The 20,533-nt window shown below is 40.0% G+C and overlaps 1 protein-coding gene across 4 annotated transcripts; it reads left to right on the forward strand.

Annotated features, from left to right (window-relative positions):
* Positions 1–390: 390 nt before the first annotated feature.
* UBE2D1 (ubiquitin conjugating enzyme E2 D1) lies at positions 391–20,532 on the forward strand. Of its 4 annotated transcripts, XM_074924218.1 has the most exons (8): positions 2,389–2,473; positions 8,961–9,024; positions 9,120–9,151; positions 11,328–11,445; positions 11,913–11,990; positions 12,256–12,361; positions 14,651–14,744; positions 17,751–20,532. In XM_074924218.1, the coding sequence occupies exons 4-8, from the start codon at positions 11,395–11,397 to the stop codon at positions 17,794–17,796; spliced, it is 375 nt and encodes a 124-aa protein (XP_074780319.1). In that variant the 5' UTR covers positions 2,389–2,473; positions 8,961–9,024; positions 9,120–9,151; positions 11,328–11,394; the 3' UTR covers positions 17,797–20,532. The 4 variants fall into 4 exon arrangements, with proteins under 4 accessions (XP_074780316.1, XP_074780318.1, XP_074780317.1 ...); XM_074924215.1 differs by lacking the exons at positions 2,389–2,473; positions 11,328–11,445 and adding an exon at positions 391–512; XM_074924217.1 differs by lacking the exons at positions 2,389–2,473; positions 11,328–11,445; positions 14,651–14,744; positions 17,751–20,532 and adding exons at positions 391–512; positions 12,652–12,683; positions 13,482–14,641.
* Position 20,533: the final 1 nt, after the last annotated feature.

Genomic DNA, 20,533 nt, shown 5'->3' on the forward strand with positions numbered 1-20,533 from the left:
AGCCTGCGAGGGATGTGACCTTCAAACACCTTTTATTCTCCGAGCACAAACAGCCTGACAGCGCTTCAGCTTCCCCGTCATCCACAGAAATCCCGAGGGAGATAAGGACAAGACCGAAACAAAGCCCGCTCGCCAAACGCAAGCAATTTTAAGCCCTGCTTAAAATAAAATTAAAAAAAATAAGAAAAAAAAGAAAGGAAATATCTCCGTTTCCCGGCCGCGTCCCGGCGCTGAGGCGGGCGCGCACCGCCAGCCGCCAGGGGGCGGCAGCGCCGCCGCCGCTTCCCCCGCGGGCTGCGCTTGGCGGGGCTGCGCGTGCGCAGGCGGACACAAAGGGCCCGGCGAGAGCGCGCGCCGCGCCGCCCCGCGCCCTTTCCCCCCCCGCCCCGCCCCGCCCCGCCCGCCGCCGTGGCGCGCGCGGACGCTGTCGCCCGCCCGCTCCGCCCTCCCCCGGCCGCGCTCCCCGCCGCCGCCCGCCCCGCGCTCCCATGGCGCTGAAGCGGATACAGAAAGTGAGTGGGGTCGGGAAGGGGTCGGGAGGGGCCCGTCCGCCCCGCCGCTGCCCGGCGGCGGCGGCAGGCTGGGCCGCGGCTCAGCGGGAGCCGTTCCCCCGCCTTGTCTCCGCCCGCGATTCGTCCTTCTTCCCCCCTCCGTCGCCCGGATCGCGCCCCCATTGCTCTTCTCCGGTTGCCGGAGCTGGTCCCGCGTCCCGCAGGGTGGCCTCAGGGGTCTGAGGGGCCCAGCGCGGGGCGGGGCTGTCCTGGTGGGAGCGGGTGTGTGGGGGGGGACACAGGGTGGCCCTTGAGGGTCTTGTTGCGGTGGCCGGGCTGTTCACCTTCGTGAGGGCCCGCACCCCCGGTCACTGGGAAACTGCCGTTAATAACGCGCCTGAGATGTTTCCCGAAGCTCTGGGTGGAAGGCGGAATGGTGTCGACGGTTATCTTTAGTCAGGGAGTGAGATCTCAGTCGGCAGAACGTTGCGGTTCTGTTGTGCACAGCTTGGTTAGCTCCGGGCAGAAGTTGTTTTCCACATTAGGAAGTGCTGTCAGCCCAGTACTTGATGTGACCTTTGAATGTATCCCAGTTGTAGAGGTTTTAGATAGTATTTGTAAACGGCCAACTTTTAAGTGAGGAGTAAATGTCCAGATTCTTGTTGTTTGGTAAGACCTTACTGGTCATTGTACAGTACAGACAAAAAAAGCACTACTGATGGTAAACATAGAAGTTGAGTTAATGGTGGCGCATTGGCCGTGTTACAGAATACGTGGTATTTTGTTGCTGTTGACATACCATGTTTAGTTGGTGTTTGTGCTGTCCTGGTTCTGTGACTGCGCTGTAATTTCTTGTTCTGGATTCCCTTTTGCTGTTAGGAAATGTTGGTATTACAGCCGTAGGATTCCGCAATGACCGGTTAGTGACCCTGCAGCGAGTAGATTCGGGATACCCTGCAATAGATATAAAGTTATTTGGATGGATTTCTGCCAGAAGTCAGTAGTCGTGTCTCATGCTATCAATCTTGTTATGTCTTCACAAGGAGTGCAATTAAGGGAGACTTTTGTTTCTTCCTATCACATTTCTGTTGTGAATGTTACATTTGAACACTATATCAAATATGAATAAATATTTACAGTTATTTTCTCTAGGAATAACTCTTATGCTTCTACATATTATAGGAATGCAGTGTCTGTTTTCCCCTTTTTATTCCCACTGTTCTTGAACATCTTACCCTTGTGTTTATAAAAAAAGGGTTGTTGTGAATACCTTCTTCTTCCTCTTCTTGTTCAGTTTCATTCTGATAAGGTGCACAGACAAAGTGGAAAATCTGGTAGTCTTTTAGTACTTTTGAGATGGTGTGGTAGTTTGGGGCCTTCCAAATGGAAGTCCTGCTAGAATAGGGTTGTTCTCTATTTTTCTCTTACCACATTCCCTGTGTAACTTTTCTTTTTGATATAAGAGACTTCCATATGTATTGGAAACCCACAGTTTTCTTCAGTGTGGCATTTAAAAACTTTGTGTTCGACAGATGTGAAATTATGGGTGGACTATTTATGAAAGAGTATCTTTCATCCTGCTAGCCTCATTAGATTCTGTTTCTACTCTGTGAAAATGAAGAAATGTTTATCAGGATGCTGACTTCAAGGTAGTATAAGATTTCCTGATTACGCAATAACTTATATCTGAAACGTGAAGAGATATCAGCGTAGGACCTGCCAGAACAGTTGAGATTAGATTTAGAACTAAGTTACCTTTTGCTTCTAGTTTGCTGCAGAAATGACTGTTAACTGTTTTTCTTTTTTTCAATTAACTACTCTCATCACTCTGTTGCCTTTCCAGGGTAAGGAAAAGTACTTGTTAGAGGGATTTGGCCAGCAGCCTGCCTCAGGAGCAGAAGAGGGAAGTGGCAAGGAAATAGAATTGTTTCAAATGGAAAGTTAAAATGAAGGGGAGAACTTGGAAAAGACAACCTATCTAGGTGTGTGTAATATGTAGAGCTTTCCTGAAAATTAAGAAACTGGAAGTTTAAGGCTAGATGAAATGTATTTGTATGATGGTGTATTTATCCCATCTAACTTCCCGATACTTCAGACTGGCTATAAAGGTTGGTAGCAATGTTATGGCTCAAGGGGAGGGAGGGATAAGATCTGGAGTAGAGGAAATGCTGTAAGGGCTTCATAGTTTCACAACGACCCTAGAAGAACTCTTTGGAGAACAAAGCACTGTCGGAAAACACAATGGTATTATTTAGGAGCTTGTCAGTCTAGACAGACTGTCTGAAGTTAAGCTTGGGTGGTTTTAGGGTGGTTCAGTATTGAACACAGTTAAGGGAACTTCGTGGCAAGCTTGAGTGTGTGTTCACAATAATTTTGATAATTTCTGTGTTCGGGATGCTAGGACCTACAGAGGAAGCAAAGCTGTAGTATGTGGAAGTGTTAATAAGTTTATTTTTGTCTCATACCGCTTGGGATTCCAATTTCTAAACAGTACTGCTATTGTCATCTTGTGTTGTTGCATCCTGTCTTCTGTTGATCACCCTTGAGTCAGGGACTCCTCCAAGGAGGGCAGCGTGTGGACTTCAAGACTAGACATTAGAAATGGAAAAGATGTACTGCGCTTGGGAGCTTTCTTAGAAAATGAGCAGCTGAATAACCAATGAGCAAGCTGGTTGCTGCCCATGGAAGCATGCTCAGCGTAGTGCTGCTGGTGGAAGAGCAGTGAGGACGGGAAGCCCTGCTGCACAAACACAGCTGTCAGCGCTGCCTCCATGGCAAATTCATCTCGGAGTTGCTCAGAGAATCTCAGATGGACGCAGGTTCCTTATTCATCTTAAGCTGAGGAGCCTCTGTTAGTTTACCTTGTCAGTGCTTTGCTTTGCTGTTGCGTGAAAGGCTCTGGGTTTTTTATGCTGTCAAAAACTTCAGGCTGTGCTCTGTGCGTGATGTAGAAGCAATTCCTTGGGGCAGCATTTGCTTCTCTGTAGTCTGTGACACACCAGTGAAAGAATAACGTGTGGTTTTGTGGGCATTGTAAATTTGAGATGTTGCAAATTACGGAAACAAAACCAATAGCGTAGGTTTTAGCTGGGAAGTGATATTGTACAAAGAAGCCTTTATTGTTACCACCTCTTGAGACACCGTGGCTTTTGTGCAAGGTAGAAAATAATTGAGGCTGTCAGGTTATGCAAGTTAGTGCATAGGTCAGTTCTGCCTATCCGTCCTATGCAGAGCCATTTTTCTGAGGTTCCTGTTCTGAATTCTTTGTTTACATAGCAAATTGTGAGTTTGCTGTCCTGTCAGTTCAGTATTGCAGTTGAGGAGATTGTTTTCATCATAAATTCAGTACTTGTGGTTGCTCCTCTAGTGTTAAGGGGAGGGGGGTGGGGGGTTTGATGTGCTTGTTAATGGCTCAGGCTGTTTTGAAATAGGTACAAAACCTGTGTTTACTTTTGTTATAGGCATAAGAAAATAGGATTTAGAAGAGATTTTGAAACCAGTTAGAAGAGACATTTGAAGACTGGTTTAAAAATAGCTGTTGGGTTTTATCTTGTTGGTGCATAGTGCTTGATTGTTTTTCTCCTACAACTCAGTCAGAATAGAAGCATTCAAACATTTAGATATGTCGATGAACTATATGCCTGTTTATTTCAGTATGTGTTTCATATATGAGTAGACTAACAGGACAGACGGACTTGAATATTTATGTTGAAAGTAACTTTTGTCACTGTAAATTGACTCAAGTAAATAAAATTCTACCAATATTTGTGGTTTAGATTTTGACTTAAACTGTTGAGTCACATGCAGTCTTTAGATGGTAATAAACATACTGAGGAAACTTCTTTTTTGGATCTGTAATATAAAATGTTTGAATTTGCTTCCAAATCATCAGCTGTGGTATCACAGCAATATTTTTTTTACATAAAAACAATGTATAAAGATAGAACATACACTTTCTTACTAAGACTTACCTTTATACTGAGGAACATTATAACTATTTGCTTTCCATTTACCAAATCTATGAAGAACAGAGAATCCTTTAACTAATCAGAGTGTAGTCACTGGGTTTTTTTTTTGACAGATGGTTCCAAATAGCATTAATATAATAGCAGCAGGGTATGCGTGGAGTTGGTAGGAAGTGAGTCTGTGGTCTACAGTGCATTTTGTGCAAGAAATGAGGAACATAGCTGGCAAATATGAAAATCTACATTTTAAATAACAGTGTGGAAAAGGGCTCTGTGGTTTTGTGTCGCTCAGAGAATTAAAATAGCTTTTAGTGATGCTGCCTGCAGTTTATTTTGGTCTTCTGATAGTCTGCAGTCTTTTTTTCTAACTTTTTTTTTTTAATTGAAAAAAAAGGAGACATTTTTAGGTCTTTTTCTTGTTATACTCATGCTCATAGCCACTGAGTGTCCATGAGTCCACTGAGAATATTTATCTCCTTGTTATCAAAGCATCCTTTACAATCTTGTTCCAGTAGCTGTTTAGGAGAGAAGCCTGAATGCTACTAAAGCATGTAAGTGTTAAACTGACCTTCCAGTCTTCAACTTTATATTTATGAAATACATCCTGTGTTATACTTTGGCAGTGTCTGCACATTCAGAAATATTTACAGCATTTATGGGTTACCATAGGGTGTATTTTACATCTGTTAAACTAGATTTTTAAATTTTTGTCTCACGCTGCCCGCAGAGCAGTTCTATGGTGTGTGTGGTGCAATGAAAGGTGATAATATGGGGGCTTTGCTGTGTCCATCTCCAGTAATTGTCATTTAGCATCTGTAGCATTATGCTAACACTCCTTTATTAGCTAATCCTGGTCACAGATCCTGCTTGCTTTTGTGCTCTGCTGCTATTCTGTGGTTACAAACAGGAGAAATAGTTTGGGGAAGCACCCATCCATTGCAAACAGAGAGGCATAGAATTAACAGTATTCTGCTTTACTCTGTAATATTTTCTATGTTTGAGAGGATTAGAAGCTTTATTCCTACCTCTGTCCTCAGCTTAGCTGTTTCTCTGTACAAGTTGATCCTGGTTGTACTGGGCTAGTGTGGCGTGTGTTGGAGCTCTTGTGAGGTGCTTTGATGCTGTGACATTTATCAGGGTTTGAAATAACTGATACTTCTGTTTGTGTCTCTTGCAGACAAAATTTTGGGTTTATGTATTCTCATAAAAGATGTTGCACCGGTGTACACTGTTGTTTGTAGTGTTGACTTTCTCTTCTGAAACTGCATCCCACTGCTTTGAGTTATCCTGCCTGCTAGCCTGCATGTACCGAAGCCTTGCAACAGCATTTTCTATACCAGTGACCAAAAATATTGGTATAGACGAGGACTGAAGTAACCAGACCTGCATCATGCAGCTACACAGTGATAATCCATAAAACATGGACAATGCTGCTAGAACCTATTAACTTAAAATTGCAGAGAAATCTTTCATGTTGACTGTGTAATGCTTCACATGCAGTTCTCTGGTACTTCGCGATGAGGTTTCAACACATAAGGCTTTGTAACTCTTAAGCCTTGTCCTTTGACAAAGTAAGATTTTGGCCTTCTTGTGAAGAGAGTCTTTGCTGGTTTGCACAGAAAACTCTTGTTATTCAACTTCTCATTATTTTGTGAATATGGAAAGTCATGAAGTAGATTATTTTTTAATTTTTTTTTATACAGCTACTTGCTCTGGAGAATCATCACAACTGTTGTGCTGTGTTTGACTCTGGATGCTGACAAGTCATTCTGACTCAGGGGCATTCTGACTATCTTGTACCATTTTGAAAGATGTAGAAAAGCTTGAAGCCTAAATCTTACAGCTCTGCAGATAATTTTGCTTTGAATATGAAGCTGAAACAGCATAATTAACACTGCAAAGCTGAATAGTTCTTTGTTTTTATCACGATCTGAGCTTCTGTGTGTAAAGGCTCAAACTGTTAACTGCCAATTTTAATTTACAAAGTTTGATCATTTTACCATTTGTACTTTTAAACCACATGAGCTTCAGTGTATTATTTCTTATGATTGGAAAATACGGCCTGAATTTGCTCTGTTAAAATTTTGAAGTTTGGTCTGGCTTTTGTTTTCTAGCTGCAGAAGCTCTCTGAATGTATCCATGAACGTTGCTCTCATTCAGTGAAGTTGGTTGAAGAGAGCCTTTTCTTCATCGTCATTAGGGAAATATTAATAACAGGAGCTGATAGTTCTGGGTCTCATTAAGGTGTGAATAAAAACATGGATTTTTTTATCATGGACAAATTTCAGTTCCTTTAGCCTGAACAAATTGAAAGTCTCTTCCCCAGAAGCCTTCCCTGGATCCTGCCAATTCTGAAGTACATGTGTATATATGAAAGAAAACCAATTTGTGTGGGTTTGGGGTATGTAAAAAAGACAAGCACCTAGCAAATGAGTGTGCTCTTACAGACTTGTGACTCCAAAATTAAGTGCTTGCCTAGCAGTTTGCATATACATAAGGGAATGTTTGCATATATATTAGAGACTTCCTGAAGAGTTTAGGTACGTATTTTTCCCTGTCGTTGCCCTTAACTTAGTAGTCAGCAATGACTGCTATAAAGTGCCTGATTTTTAGGCTTTGAGTTCTCTGTTTTGGCTAACACTTTTTTATAACAGGCTTTTTATTTTTTAAACAAAATGTGTACAAGACAGTCTTCTTCTGTTGAGTTAGATCTTGAGTTGCAAATTAGAGTAGACAGTGGCAGTAACAACTCTGCTGCTGATAATGCTTGTTACAACTCTCCTGACTCCTGGAAACTTGAAACTTGTTGACTCCCTTCCTGTACTGGTGATGGCTTGGCTTTGCATAGATTACTGGTTTTCTGTATCGTGCCTTTAGGGAAATCTGAAACCTCCGATTAAAAAGGGAACTGCACTTTTAAAGGGTTTTGCTGTTGCCTTTATTAGTCAAAGTCTAGCCTGGAGTGTTGTTTTTGGACCAGCATACAAATTCACCAACAGTAAAGTTGAGGGCAGACAAGTAACACTAGTTGGCAACCTGAGCTATTTCAGTATATGAAAGAACTGCCTCTTCTGTTTAAATCACAAGGATTGCGAGGAGTGACTTCAGAGCAAGTAGTAATATTACTAGCCTAGTAAGTGGTTGAAAATACGTTGCAGCGCCTTTCTTTGAATTCAGTCAGGAGTGGACCTGTAAGAAGTGTGCCTGAATTTAGGTGCGAGGTCCATGGTAAATTGGGTCCCTTGAAGAGGGTAGCATGTGAGTTGAAATGTTTACTGGGTGTCATAAATGGATAAATATATCACAGCAGTTGAGAAGTGCTGAGTTTTCACACTACATGCACAAATTCTACACTTGTGTTAAACTTAGTTCTGATTTAAACCTTGATTTTGGAAGTAGCTGTCTTGCTTGACTAATGATTTCTGAGTAAACATGTTTCCACTGTTATTCCTTAAGCTAAACTCAAGGAGATATTTGCAGACCTGCTTATGTCTATTCTTGACTTAAATGTGTGTTTTGAGTGATTACCTGAGTGACTTACGAACAGTGGTGTAGCACACATCTTTTACCTTATTTCAGTGGAGGTGTTTACACATAACCATTGAATTTAGCACAGCACAGTTCCTATCGGTGTAAGAGTTGGACAAAGTTGTTTGTTGTTAGTGTGGTCAAATTTCAGACACCAGTAGTACCTTGAATTAAACAAGGGAAATGAACCAACATTAATGCCTGGCTTGTTTTGCATTTGATATAGTGATATCAGATGAAAAGCTGAGCTGATTTGGTGTAATTAAGTAATAATTTTAAATTATTTGGGACTGTGTGGAGTTCTGTAAGAGAAACCAATCAGCTGACCTACAAAAGTTTCTCTGAACACTTGTCTTAAATTCCAGCTTTCTTAGGAGTTTTTTAGTATTCATTTTGGAAAAAAAAATATGCAGGGAATTAAATCAAGGTATGTTAAATAAGGTGTAGAGCTAATATTTTTCCTTTATTTTCTAGTTTACTTAGGAACATTTATGTTATGTTCACATATCATCTTTGGGCAGACTGTGAGCATTTTAGGACCTGATTTAACTCAGCTAGTGTACATAGATTAGGCCAATACAAGAAATTTTTGTAAAGTCAAAAGTTAAAGGAACAGTCAGATTAGCACATACATTTCTAAAGTAAGTGGGATGATTGTACAGACAAATCAAGAAACCCTGTATTTTCTTCATTTTTTTTTCCCTGTGTCTACTGCAGTATATCCAGCTCATTGTGGACTTGGCTATAACTCTTAAAACTGTCAGATACTAATTTATAGCATGGTATTGCCTTTAGTTGCAGACCTATCCGGCACAAAAACCCTTTTGGTATCAGTGGGCATTTCAAGTGTTGATTTCTTTAAAAATACCACAGGTCTAATTAATAAAATCTGTTTGTGTTTGCACTTTCGAAGTAATGCTGCTGAGTGGTGTGTATTTTCATGTAGATGCCTTTCAAATATTTGTGTTTCTTGCAGGAGCTAAGTGATCTGCAGCGAGACCCCCCAGCCCACTGTTCTGCCGGACCTGTTGGAGATGACTGTAAGCTCTTCATAGTACATTGTTATAGCTGACCTTTTTTTTGGTTATGAAAAAACTTGGAAAATCTCTAATCATTTTATCTTTCTGACTTTCAGTGTTCCACTGGCAAGCAACAATTATGGGACCTGTAAGTATATAATTCACACCCCTTAGAAAGTAGACCTTGTTTCCCTTTCTGTTACGGAAGGATTCATTTGGGTTTCTGTAAACACGGCAGTCAAATTCAGCTGTGCTGCATATAGATTAAAGATTTAGGGTGGTGGTATTGTTTTTAGTAGTCTGGTACTAGTTTCTTTCTGTAACTGTTCCAGAATCCATCCTCTTCATGAAGTTAGGGGTGCTTAATCAGTCAACTGCAGTGTTTGAATTGGTGATGTGGGCTGCAAAGTGAAAAGCTTGCTTTTCAAAGATGATCAGTTCTGGGAGATTCATCTGTCTGAAAGGAGGAAGAGTGGGTGTAACCCAATGATAAAGCTGGTAACTGTAAACGAGAGTGATGTTGCACAGAGTGATTTGGGGGTTTTTAGAGCTTATTTGATGGCGGTAGTGTGGCCCTGTCAAAAACAGGGCTTTTGTAAACTGTAGACCAGCAGTTGTGTGGTACTTATGGTTTCTGTGTGAGAAAGGCCTGCTTTCCTTGGGTGGGGGGAGTTCTCTAGAGACCCCATTTATGACTCCTATCCAGGAAATGACATAAGAAAGGACAATAAAGCTTAAGAACAGAAAGTTTTAAAGGAAAACTGAAAAGGGATTTAGCAAAAAGAATAAGGAACAACATGACCTGAAGGAAGCCGTGTTTATTAATATAATGGTAAGGAGTTGGTATTCCTGGTGTTTTCCTTTGGGTCTTACTAATTTGGGAAGAAGAGTCTCTGGTTCAGATGGTGAGCTGAATCACTGTGTGAGCTGAAATTTTGGGACAAAACTTAACCCCTTAAGATGCAGTGTCACATGGTGGCAAAAAGTGGAACTGTGTCTGCTTTGAGACTATTTCTGCATTTTCAGCGCAGCTGCTCTGAAGCAGTGAAAGATCAGTTACTAATTTGCCAGTGGTATGCTGGAGTCTGTCCAACTTGTCAGTGGCCCAGCAGCAACTGAAGTGATTGTGGCAAGTTCTTCTCGAGGATACTAACGCTTTTGCCATTTTTCTTTAACTGTGTTTTCACATACATGTCATTCTGACCCTTGCCCTTCTGCGCTGCTTAAAGTTGAATGGCAAAACAGCGAATAAGAGTTAACAAAAGCTTATGTGCCGATTGCCATCAAAAACGTCTCTGTCCTGAATGACTCTGATAACCTGAGTAAGGCAAGTGCTAGCACGTAAGCCTTGACTTAAATTTCATTTTTTCTTCCAGCTTGCAATTCACCTTTCATACTCTGTAGTAGAAAATACTCTTTTCTTTGCTTCAGGCTCCTCAAATTTCTCTTGTTAAGGATAAGAATGAACATCTCTTGTCACCTTACTCAGCCATATCTGCTGAGATACAAGAAAAGAACGCTGTCAGGATATTAATTCTTTATCTTGATAACATAAGGAAATAGTCATGCACATCCTGTATGCTTCCTGAGGGAAGCATAGGACTAAAGCTTACCTTCAGAATTCACTTCCTAAGTGTGGAAGTAGGGTAGCCTCTTCTCCCGTCTGTGGGCATCATCAAGTCATTTTATATACCTTACTCACAAAACAGTGTGACTCCACTGTGCCTTCTCTCTGACGCTGAACTTGTCTCATCTTCAGCTTATTTGAACTTTGACAAATCCATTTAGTATGCATGCAAGCAGGCCTTTCAAATGTAATTGGAAGTACAGCGGCAATCTCTTCTGATGTTACCTAATGCTGACTTCTTAGCAATACTATATATAACCTGCCTTACACGGCAACATGTTTTGAGTGTGTAAGATGACATGTCTTAGTGGACCATTTGTGACTTTACCTTTTATTCATCTCCAAAACTATGATCATTGCTCATTTCCAAGGTAAACATTTTATTTTAAAAAGTCTGCCTTTGCTTCCATAAGAAAACCCAAAAACTTGAATCTTCTCCAACCTTGCTGAGATTGAGTTCCTATGTTGCTGTTTTTAACTTACCAAGTAGTGAGAGAGGTTTTCTTCCGTTAACCAGAAATGGCATCGCTGCTTTCTTATCAATTAGCACTGAGGCTTTTCCCCTCACTTTTCTAGTTAATGAAAGTAAAACATTTCCACAACAGATGACTGCAACAAAGTTATTTCTATCTATTAACTGTGTGCAACCTGGACGTAAACCTGTGCACATGTTCTCTAACAAAATGCATGTTCACAGATTTGTACAGGTCACAAAGATGTTGTGTGTTTTAAAACTCCCTGATGTCATCATGATCAACTGAATTATGTTGGAAAATCCTACTCTTTGCATCTGCAAAGAGAAACCACTTCTTAAGGTAAGTATATTTGTAGCTTAAGGATGGAGGAGGATCAGAGCAGCTGTGGCGTTGCACGGAGACAGGATTTGGAACATCTGCTCTGGGTTTTGTATTCCCCTTGGTGCGGTGGAGCTGGATGGATCAGCAGTTTCGTAGCTCCACCAGTCAGGCGCTGCTCCCTCCCTTTCTCTCCCCAAGACGGGCAGCACTCAGTAGCCAGTTGCGCTCCTGCAGTAGTAGCCGTGGTTGGCTCTGCTGTAGCTCTGCAGGCCAGTGGCAGGGTTCAGTTCCCTCTGTGCCTTCCCAGTACACAGTCCATCGTGGGTTGTGTGTGGCCCATAGCATGGGCTGTGTACTGGGGGAAAAATGGATTTTCTAAGATACTCACAGCTTTGGGAGGTTATTTGGTTATTCCTTTCAGAAAGGAAGCTCCAAAATAACTGAAATATCTTAATGTGTTTTGTCTGTTTTGTTTTTTTCCCCAGCCTGATAGTGCATATCAAGGGGGAGTATTTTTTCTGACAGTACACTTTCCAACAGACTATCCTTTCAAACCACCAAAGGTAAGTCCTTTCTTTCAAAACTTAAGCAATTTTTTGGGGTCAGAGTTTTGTTTCTGAGTTCTTTGAGGCTTAATTTTGGAAATTACAACCAGAAAGGCCAGCAGTAGGGTACATGTTCAGAGTGGATGAACAGATAAGACTGTACAGTAAGTTGCATTGACAGATCTAGTATGACTGAAACTGGAGGGACACTGTTAAGGATTCCAAATGTAATAAATATAATTTGATGTTACTTGGGTTTTGTTTTTGTTTTTTTTTATTCCAGATTGCTTTTACAACAAAAATATACCACCCAAACATAAACAGTAATGGGAGTATTTGTCTTGATATCCTGAGATCGCAATGGTCACCAGCTCTGACTGTATCTAAAGGTAAACTCACAGATTTGCTCATGAGTTTCTGAAATCGCATACACTGCCATGGCACTTCTTTGTGTATGAGTGCATTGTCTAAGGGTGGCAGTGGAAACTCATTTATCCTGCATGTTACAGAAGTGGCAGATTCCACTGGAATTCTTGTTATGATCCAAGATCTTGCACAGTTTATTTGGAGTGTCCCATTACATAAAATATTCTGTGCATGGCAAATAAATGTTCTAAAACAAGTTGGATAAGACAAAAAAAATGTCCAGTTAGCCTGAAATGCAACTTCTTTATTATAGCTGGCTGTGCAGGCAGAACTGAGGAGAAACTGGTGAGCAGAGCTTCAAAATCAAATGAATTTGGGTGTAAATGGAAAACCCTGATACTGATGTATGGGGGCTTACCCGATTGCTTATTGATGACTCTTTGCGTTGCCTGAGCATCCTTGTGTGGGCTGAGGTCTTAATTACACTTTATTTAAAATAAGATAAATTGTTCTGGTTTGCATTCCTCTGTAAGGTGAATATGTTAAAATGTAGCTGCTTTCAAAGTCATCAGTAAAAGATTTATTAAAATATTCTAGTCTTGTAGTTAAACTTTCTCAAGTTGAACACTAGATTTTTAGAATGTTGAGGCTACAGTTAAGCAGTTCTTTTGTTGTAGGCATTTTGTGTCACTTCAAAAGCTGCTTAAAAAGTGTGGGTGCTATCATTGTTTTTTCTCACTCATCTTCAAAATGCTTAGGCGCACTCTTAGTCATATTACAGAAAGTTCTCATGTGACTCAAAAGGTTAAGCAGTATCACATCTTGGCTTATGTGCTGAGAGCTCTCAGCCATGTAGCTTTTTTTAGAACGGTGTCACTGCATTTGGTGTACAACCAAGGAAAAAATTGTTAAGTCTTTGTCCGATGGAAATGGCTCTATGCAAGTGGAATTGCTGTACCTCCTTGGAAAAGCAACTTCTGCCCATGCACAACCACCCTGTGCAGTAATCTCGCAAGCTAAATCAAATTGAAGTTTAATACTGTTTCCTGAAAGAGTTGCTGAAGACGTGAATGTGTATAGTTGGTATCAACTTTCCACAGAAATTGGTTGGTTTGTTGGTGAGCAAAATTGTCTTGTTTCTAGTTACTTGGAAGGTATTCAGCAAATGGAAACTGTCACCTTTAACCATTGGCATTTCAACTGAAAACTCATCTTCAGCACTTTTTTCTGTCTTTGCTTGTTGAGCGTTCCTTCAGCTATGAAGTGGAACAGTCTGCTGGTCTTATGTGGTCTCATTTGACATGCTTTTAATGAGCTTGCACATTGTATAATCCATGAACTAAAAATTAGCTCAGTGGCTCGTGGAAGTTTCTCTTTTATGGTTCTTTTTTTACTGAATTGGAGGATTATAGCATACTGATAGCACCTCTGATTGGTGTGACCAAGTATTCTAAACCAATTTTCTAATATTACAGGTGTATTTGGCACTTAATAAATACATCAGTATGAAGTAATTGAACTCGCTACAGCTGAAAATAGGTGTTAGTCCAGGGTCTTTGGTAACAAGACAAAGCAAGGGAAAAAAAATTCTATTCTACAGCAGATTCTTATTGTAGCATCAAATTCTATTTCACTACACACTTAAAACCGTTTAACTGTGTACTTGTGTATATTCATATTGGATCTGAGTATAAAAATAGAAATTTCTTGAAAAGTGTCGACTGAAAATGTTAGAGAAATCGAACAACCTTAGTTAAATATCAGGAAATTAATATGAAATAAGTGAATACCTGCATATAATGCTGATGAAGTATTTTCCCAAAAAGGAAGTCACACTTCTATAAAATTAATTGAAATGTTTATATGAAGGAGAGAATAACTGTCAGCACGGAAGTAGAGAAGGGTATGCACAAATAGAGGATTGCATGGCAGTGTAATATTAACAAGATTAATTATCTTAAATAATTGTAGATGGAAGGGCTTAGTTTGATCAAATATTTATATGTAACTATGTAGTCTGTAGTTTGTTGAATGTTCATAGGTTAAAAGATGGGAGAGAGATCATTATAAATGGTACAGGTCCATGGGCTGCAAGTTATCTAGGCTAGTATTAGGTGTTGTTTACTTAGGACCTAGAAAAATGACACTCTATAAACAGCTCTGAGCAGCGCTGCTATGCGAAAGCTTAATACTAATGTGCATTCTCCTTCCAATCTCCCTTCCACCACCCTCCTTCAGTGTACTGGAATATATTACAGTATTGTAGAAATAAAGCAAACTAACTTGTTTAATCCAGTGTCTCTTTTATTTAGTTTTATTGTCCATATGCTCCTTACTTTGTGATCCTAATCCAGATGACCCTTTAGTACCGGATATTGCACAGATCTACAAGTCAGACAAGGAAAAGTGAGTATAACATATTCATAATTATGTACACGTGGTAACCTGCAGCTGCGTACCTTCTATCTTAACTTTTAAAGATAGTCTTTTCATAGATTTCTACGGGATTAGATTTTTAAATCTTGACAGTATGAATCAGTGGAATGGCAAGCAGAAAACTGTAGGCATACACTAAGTTTTTGTACTTAGTTGCATAAAACCATTACGCTTTTGTGTTTTGTCTTTATATTCATTGCATGAAAAATCATTTCCCAAATAGGATTTTTGTTGCTACTGTGATCCTCTGGTTGTAAAATGTATGCCTTTAGTAAGATGTTAGGTATAAACAACAAACGTGTTTTTGACACCATTTCATAAATGTGGGATAGACTAATCAGCTGTTTTCAGTGCTAAGAGCCACTGTCATGTTGCAGTTTGCAGCATCTTGCAGAGAAAAAGAACCTTTTTTACTTTCTGGAACAGCTGTAGAACTTGCAGGAAGGCAACATGGACAGCGTGTAATGGAAGTATTACATGTTTCTGAACCAAACTTGATTTTTATTTGAGAAGTTTTAACTCCAGAAGTACTGTACTGACTGGAATGTCTATTCTGGGGTCTTCTAGTGTGGAACCACCTGGATTTCCCAAAGTTCAGTGTTAAGGCTTGCTGACTTCTTGTCAGCCCTAAGGAGGGTTTTGAAATGCTGTATTGTAACTACATATGTGGCTGAACCCACACAACATCAGATAACAACAGGCTTTAGAGGTGATTCGGCATAGCGGCGCTTCGTTCCAGAGCACTATCTCTCTAGAGTGATTCTTTTGAGCACTTAGACTTCCAGTAGTGGCATCTGTGGATACCTAAGCAAAGTGATATATTGATTTCTTCGGTGTTTGTTGCAGTTGTGGGTAGCAGGAAGCTTGGGCCCTTTATTCTACTGGGTAGACTGCATGATTTCCATGGAGGAAATACTGCCAGTGGGAGATTTGTCCATCTTTGCTGCTTTCTGCTGACATATCAGCTACCTGCTTCTCCTGGGCTTGCAAACTATAAAAACCTTATGCATGGGAAAGGTTACAGAATCAGTGATCCAGGAAGGAAATACTATTTTGCTTACCACTGGGAGATTTTACTACTGCTACAGGTATTTTGAGCACAATCCAGGATGTAGTCTACAGTCTATCAGCATGGCCTGAGCTGTCTTCTGTAACAGGATGTTAGCACCTGGGGATTTTCTAGGTGTGTGTGAGATTAAGACAGACTGAAACACAGGATCAGTTTAGGATCGTAACAAGGGGTAGGAGTCTCCAAGGCTTTCCAGATACATCCAGTCCTAATTTGCCAAGAATGGAATAAGCTTCCCCAAAATGAATCTGCCACAAATTTTCTGGTGGCCTTGTCAGTAAATGAAATAGTCACAGCCAGTCAGCACAATCATAGACAGCCTAACCACCACTGTTCATCTGACTTTTTCAAGCTGTGGGAAAGGCTATGGATTTAGCTTGGGGCAGGCTTTTCATCCTTGGTACTTAAACTGCTTTTTGGTAACCTTGCTGTTAACAGTTTTAATTGTTAGACTCTTTGCTTCAGATTCTGTGGAATTTGTGTGATATCCGGAAGAATTTTTTACTTTCTGGCTGACTGAGAAATTTTGGTGCCTGCTTTTTAGTACTGAGCCGTTGAAGACTTGTTGCAGTGCATGCTAATGGCCTGTGGTTCATCACATATCACAGGTCCATGAAGATTTGAGTATTGCTTTTACCTTGAGGACTGGATAGAGGAGGAGTGGTGTAGAGGTTACATGGAAGTCTGTGGTCTAATATTTCTCTCCCTAGAGTAAGAATTATTAAAATGGCCTTTTTCTGGCAGTTCAATGCCTGATACAATCAAATCACGTAACCCGCTTCTGAAGTGCTTGACCTCAGTAGCTTGTACTGCAAAGCAGGTAGTGTTAAAGTTGAGGATGTTGTGCCTCAGCTTCTCCCCATTTGTGTCTCAGCTTTTGTCCACCCACTCCCGTAACCGTGATTTACACTCTTGTGCCTCCTACTTGTGAGGGAAGTGAACAAAGGATATTTCTCTATCTCCAAAACCTGGAATTTAATCGTTGCTAGAGAAAGTGAGAGGACATACAGTCTTGACTGAAGCTTTATCTTCTTGTGCCGATCACCTATTAACTTTTTTTTAATCTCGTCTTGGATTTAGGAAATTAAAGGGATGCTCTGTTACCCCTGAGCGTTTATCGATGGGTATTTTAGTATAAGTAAAAATCCAAAGACTTGTATGGTGATATATTCTTAAGAAAACCAATTAGAACGTGAGTTGCTATACTGGTCTTAAGAGACAGATTTTAAAAACTTATCAGTGTTTTCTCTGGAGGACCCAGAAGAAAGTGAATCTAGTCTGAGGAGTGGAATGTAACCAGTGTTAAGAACCAGAGGGGAAGTTACAGACTCCCTAAGGACATTTACCTTTGATCAGCTTCATACTGGAAGGAAAAGACCCAAGACTTAAAACCTAATCAAAAATGCTTTTCAGAAAATTTTCCTTTCAAGTTCTGAAATGCAGAATGCCGTGCAGAATGGAGAATAAAAAAAAATAAAAAATCACTGTGCCTTCTGTCCCCACCCTTTCCAAAACCAGTTAATTATACTGAATTTTATGCAGCTAGAATGTGTGAACTTTGTCAGACTGTTAATGGCATACACATTTAGGAATAATTGACAAAAAATTCTCGCTAAGGTACAAATCTGGGATCCAGTTGTGAAATGCAAATTAAGTATGCACAGTGATACACAGTTTAATATAAACCCGTGAGATGGTTTTGGGTTTGAGTCTAAATAGCTTTGATAGGTAACCTTAGAAACTGAAGATCCAGCGAGTAGATGTTTCTTGGCTTTTAGACTATTTTAACGTTATTTGAATCAGTGCCAAGAGGTGAAAAGCTCAATAACATCTGTATTAAGTAAATGGCCGTTGTCAATGTATCACTAACAGTTCTTCACTGTAATGCCTTCTTTCTGCACGTACAGATACAACAGACATGCGAGAGAATGGACACAGAAATATGCAATGTAAACTTGTGAAGATTTTTTCATATACCACAGAGTACTGTAAATTCTAGGTTTTTTTCAAAATTAGAAGGAAATGGAGCACAGTTTACTGTTTCAATGTATCATAATGCCCCTTGAGTTTTTTTCACCCATCTAAATGTGTTTCTGGAGCAAGGGAGAACAAACTTCCAAAAATAACCTTATGACTGTGATAAGAATATTTATCCTCTTTGTATGCTTTGCAGAAGACATTTATTATGTTTTTTAAGAGTTGGACATCTGCATCTTCAGACTACAAGATCCATAATGCAGTTGTAAAGCAACCAAATTATTTTTGCTGGAAGAAGTAGCTGGTTTTGTGATGAATACTGTATGTGTATCCTTAAAGTACGTTGTCTGTTTCCTAAGTGTGTTCAAATTTCATTTTGTTAGTTCACTTACATAATTTGTATTTTTTTTACTGTATAGACTAAATATTTTATTTACCATGCAAGTCATTTCATTTTAGACTTACTTGCTTGTGCACAGTATTGACAAGATACAACTGCTAGTAAAGAAAATAATTGGAGTATCCCACCCATTAGGATATTCCAAAGACTGACTGCAGATTTCTTAAAACCTAAAATGATCTTTGCACTGTATTTCTTTGTATGCTGACTTATGGAGAAACACTTGGTTTTGATTCTGTTGCATACTTGACTTAATTTTATTGCAATGTGAACTAATTGCACTGCTATGTAGAAAGAAATGTAACCGTTTTGTTGCTATTCACAACTGATTTTTGACATGTGGGCAACATAACACTGTCACAGACCTTTTACAAATTTAAATGTAGCCTTTTCCATATAAATAAAATGCATTTTTTACTACTTGTCTTGGCTATTATTTTTAAAATCCTGCCTATTTCTTAAAGTGCTTGTTCTAACATTAGAGAATCAAAATATTAAGTGTGCATGTGTCTTGTAGACAGAAGGGAAAATAAAGCCATGCATCACATACTACTTAGAACTCTGTTGCAATTAATTTTTATGCTGGCTTTAGCCTGATTTATTTAGCATGGCATGCCCATTGTTTTATAGAGGATTTGAACGAGTTTAATGACGTGTTACATCTCTATTCATTTATGGAGGAAATACCACCAGTGTTTGCACACCAAACACTTCTGTTAAGGTGGTGTATTTGCAATATCTGAACATTACAGTAAACTTCTCACACTCGAAGCTAACTTTTCCATGAACTGGCACTTCAGTTGCTTCAGACTATGCATGTGGAAAACCAGTAGTGCTGGAGAGGAGTAATCTTTTCTTATAAAGGAGATTAAAAGCAGAACAACATTGATTTCCTGCTGTACATTCTTCTTGGGTATCTGAAAATAAAAATGTGTTACTAACGTTTTTCTCTGTACCTTGCACATGAAAGAGAAGTGACTTGCAGTTGGGGAATTTGTCATTGTAAAATACATTTTGAAGATGACAAAAGTATTTGGGTGTTTTTACTTGTAATGAATGCCAAACTGGAATGTGAGGTGTGGGCGGGAAGCATACACTGTGGGAGCTTTTATTCCTGCCAGTGGAGCATTATCTTCCTGCTTGCTGACTTACTGTCCCAAATGGCAGAAGTTAGTCATGTACAGGAGAATGTCACTTCTGTGATACAATTTTATTGATTGTTTAATGATGACTCCTGAAACAAAAGGTTGATGGAGAGTGGCTTTATTCATCTTAATCCTTGTTCACTTCAGATTGTAAACTGAATAAATGTGGGGTATTTTGTTATTGAAATGAGTGCTTCATTATACTTGAACTAGGACAATGTAGCTAGGAAGGCAAAGCCATTGTTTATACTTATTGCTAAAATGGTGGTAGAAGACTTTGACCATCAGAATGTGTTCCCAGAGCTTTTATTTTTTCTAGATTGGTAGTAATATGTTTGTACTAGAAGTGATTTAAATGTTTTCAATATCTGTATTGAACCGTGTGAAATTGGAAGTTTTGCTTGCATCTCAATCCTCGCTTTCTTTTGGTTTACTGGTTTGTGTTCGGGATGGTTTGAAGACATTTGTACTTCAGCTGGTAATTTTTCTGCTGTGTGCCATACATGCAAGACTGACTTTCCATCACAGTGCGAGACCAGCAGGATGATCAAAAGAAAAAAAAGACTAGTGATGAGTAATTCATTCTGCCTACAGCGCATATTTAAATACTAAAAAAATTTGTCTTCTGAACTTACTGTTTTTGAGGCATGAAGCTTAAGTTTTTATGGCCCTCCTTACTGTTCAGCCTTTCTGATTTTGAAATGATACCCGAGTATGCCGTTAATTAAATCCGCAGTCTTGCAAAGAGTGGGTCGTATTTAATCTAGGGAGATAAACATCTCCCCTAGTACTCATTCAGGGTTCACATGTTTTTTACATAAATGCTAGTTTTATGGCAGAAAGAAAAAATCTAGTTCAAACGTTCCTCCATCCTGTGTCGTTTACTATGATGGAAAAAAACTGCACCGTCTCTGCGTCCTGTTTTCCCACTCCTGCCCTCGTCGGAGCTGCCGCCTCTCCCGTTCCGGGCCTGCAGCTCCCCCGCGGGCTTTGCCCTTGCCCGCGCCGCAGCCAGGAGCTCGCTCTCAGGAGGGAACCCGCGGTCCGGTGCCGTCCGCCGCCGGCCACAGCTCGTCCACTTCCGCTTAATTCGCTTCTGCTCTCTGTATTGCTTTCTGCCTGCACATACTGCCCGCGGCCTCGCGTAATAAACCTGGAAGAACACTCG

The sequence above is a fragment of the Athene noctua genome, chromosome 21 (assembly GCF_965140245.1).
Source record: "Athene noctua chromosome 21, bAthNoc1.hap1.1, whole genome shotgun sequence".
NCBI classification, from domain to species: domain Eukaryota; kingdom Metazoa; phylum Chordata; class Aves; order Strigiformes; family Strigidae; genus Athene; species Athene noctua.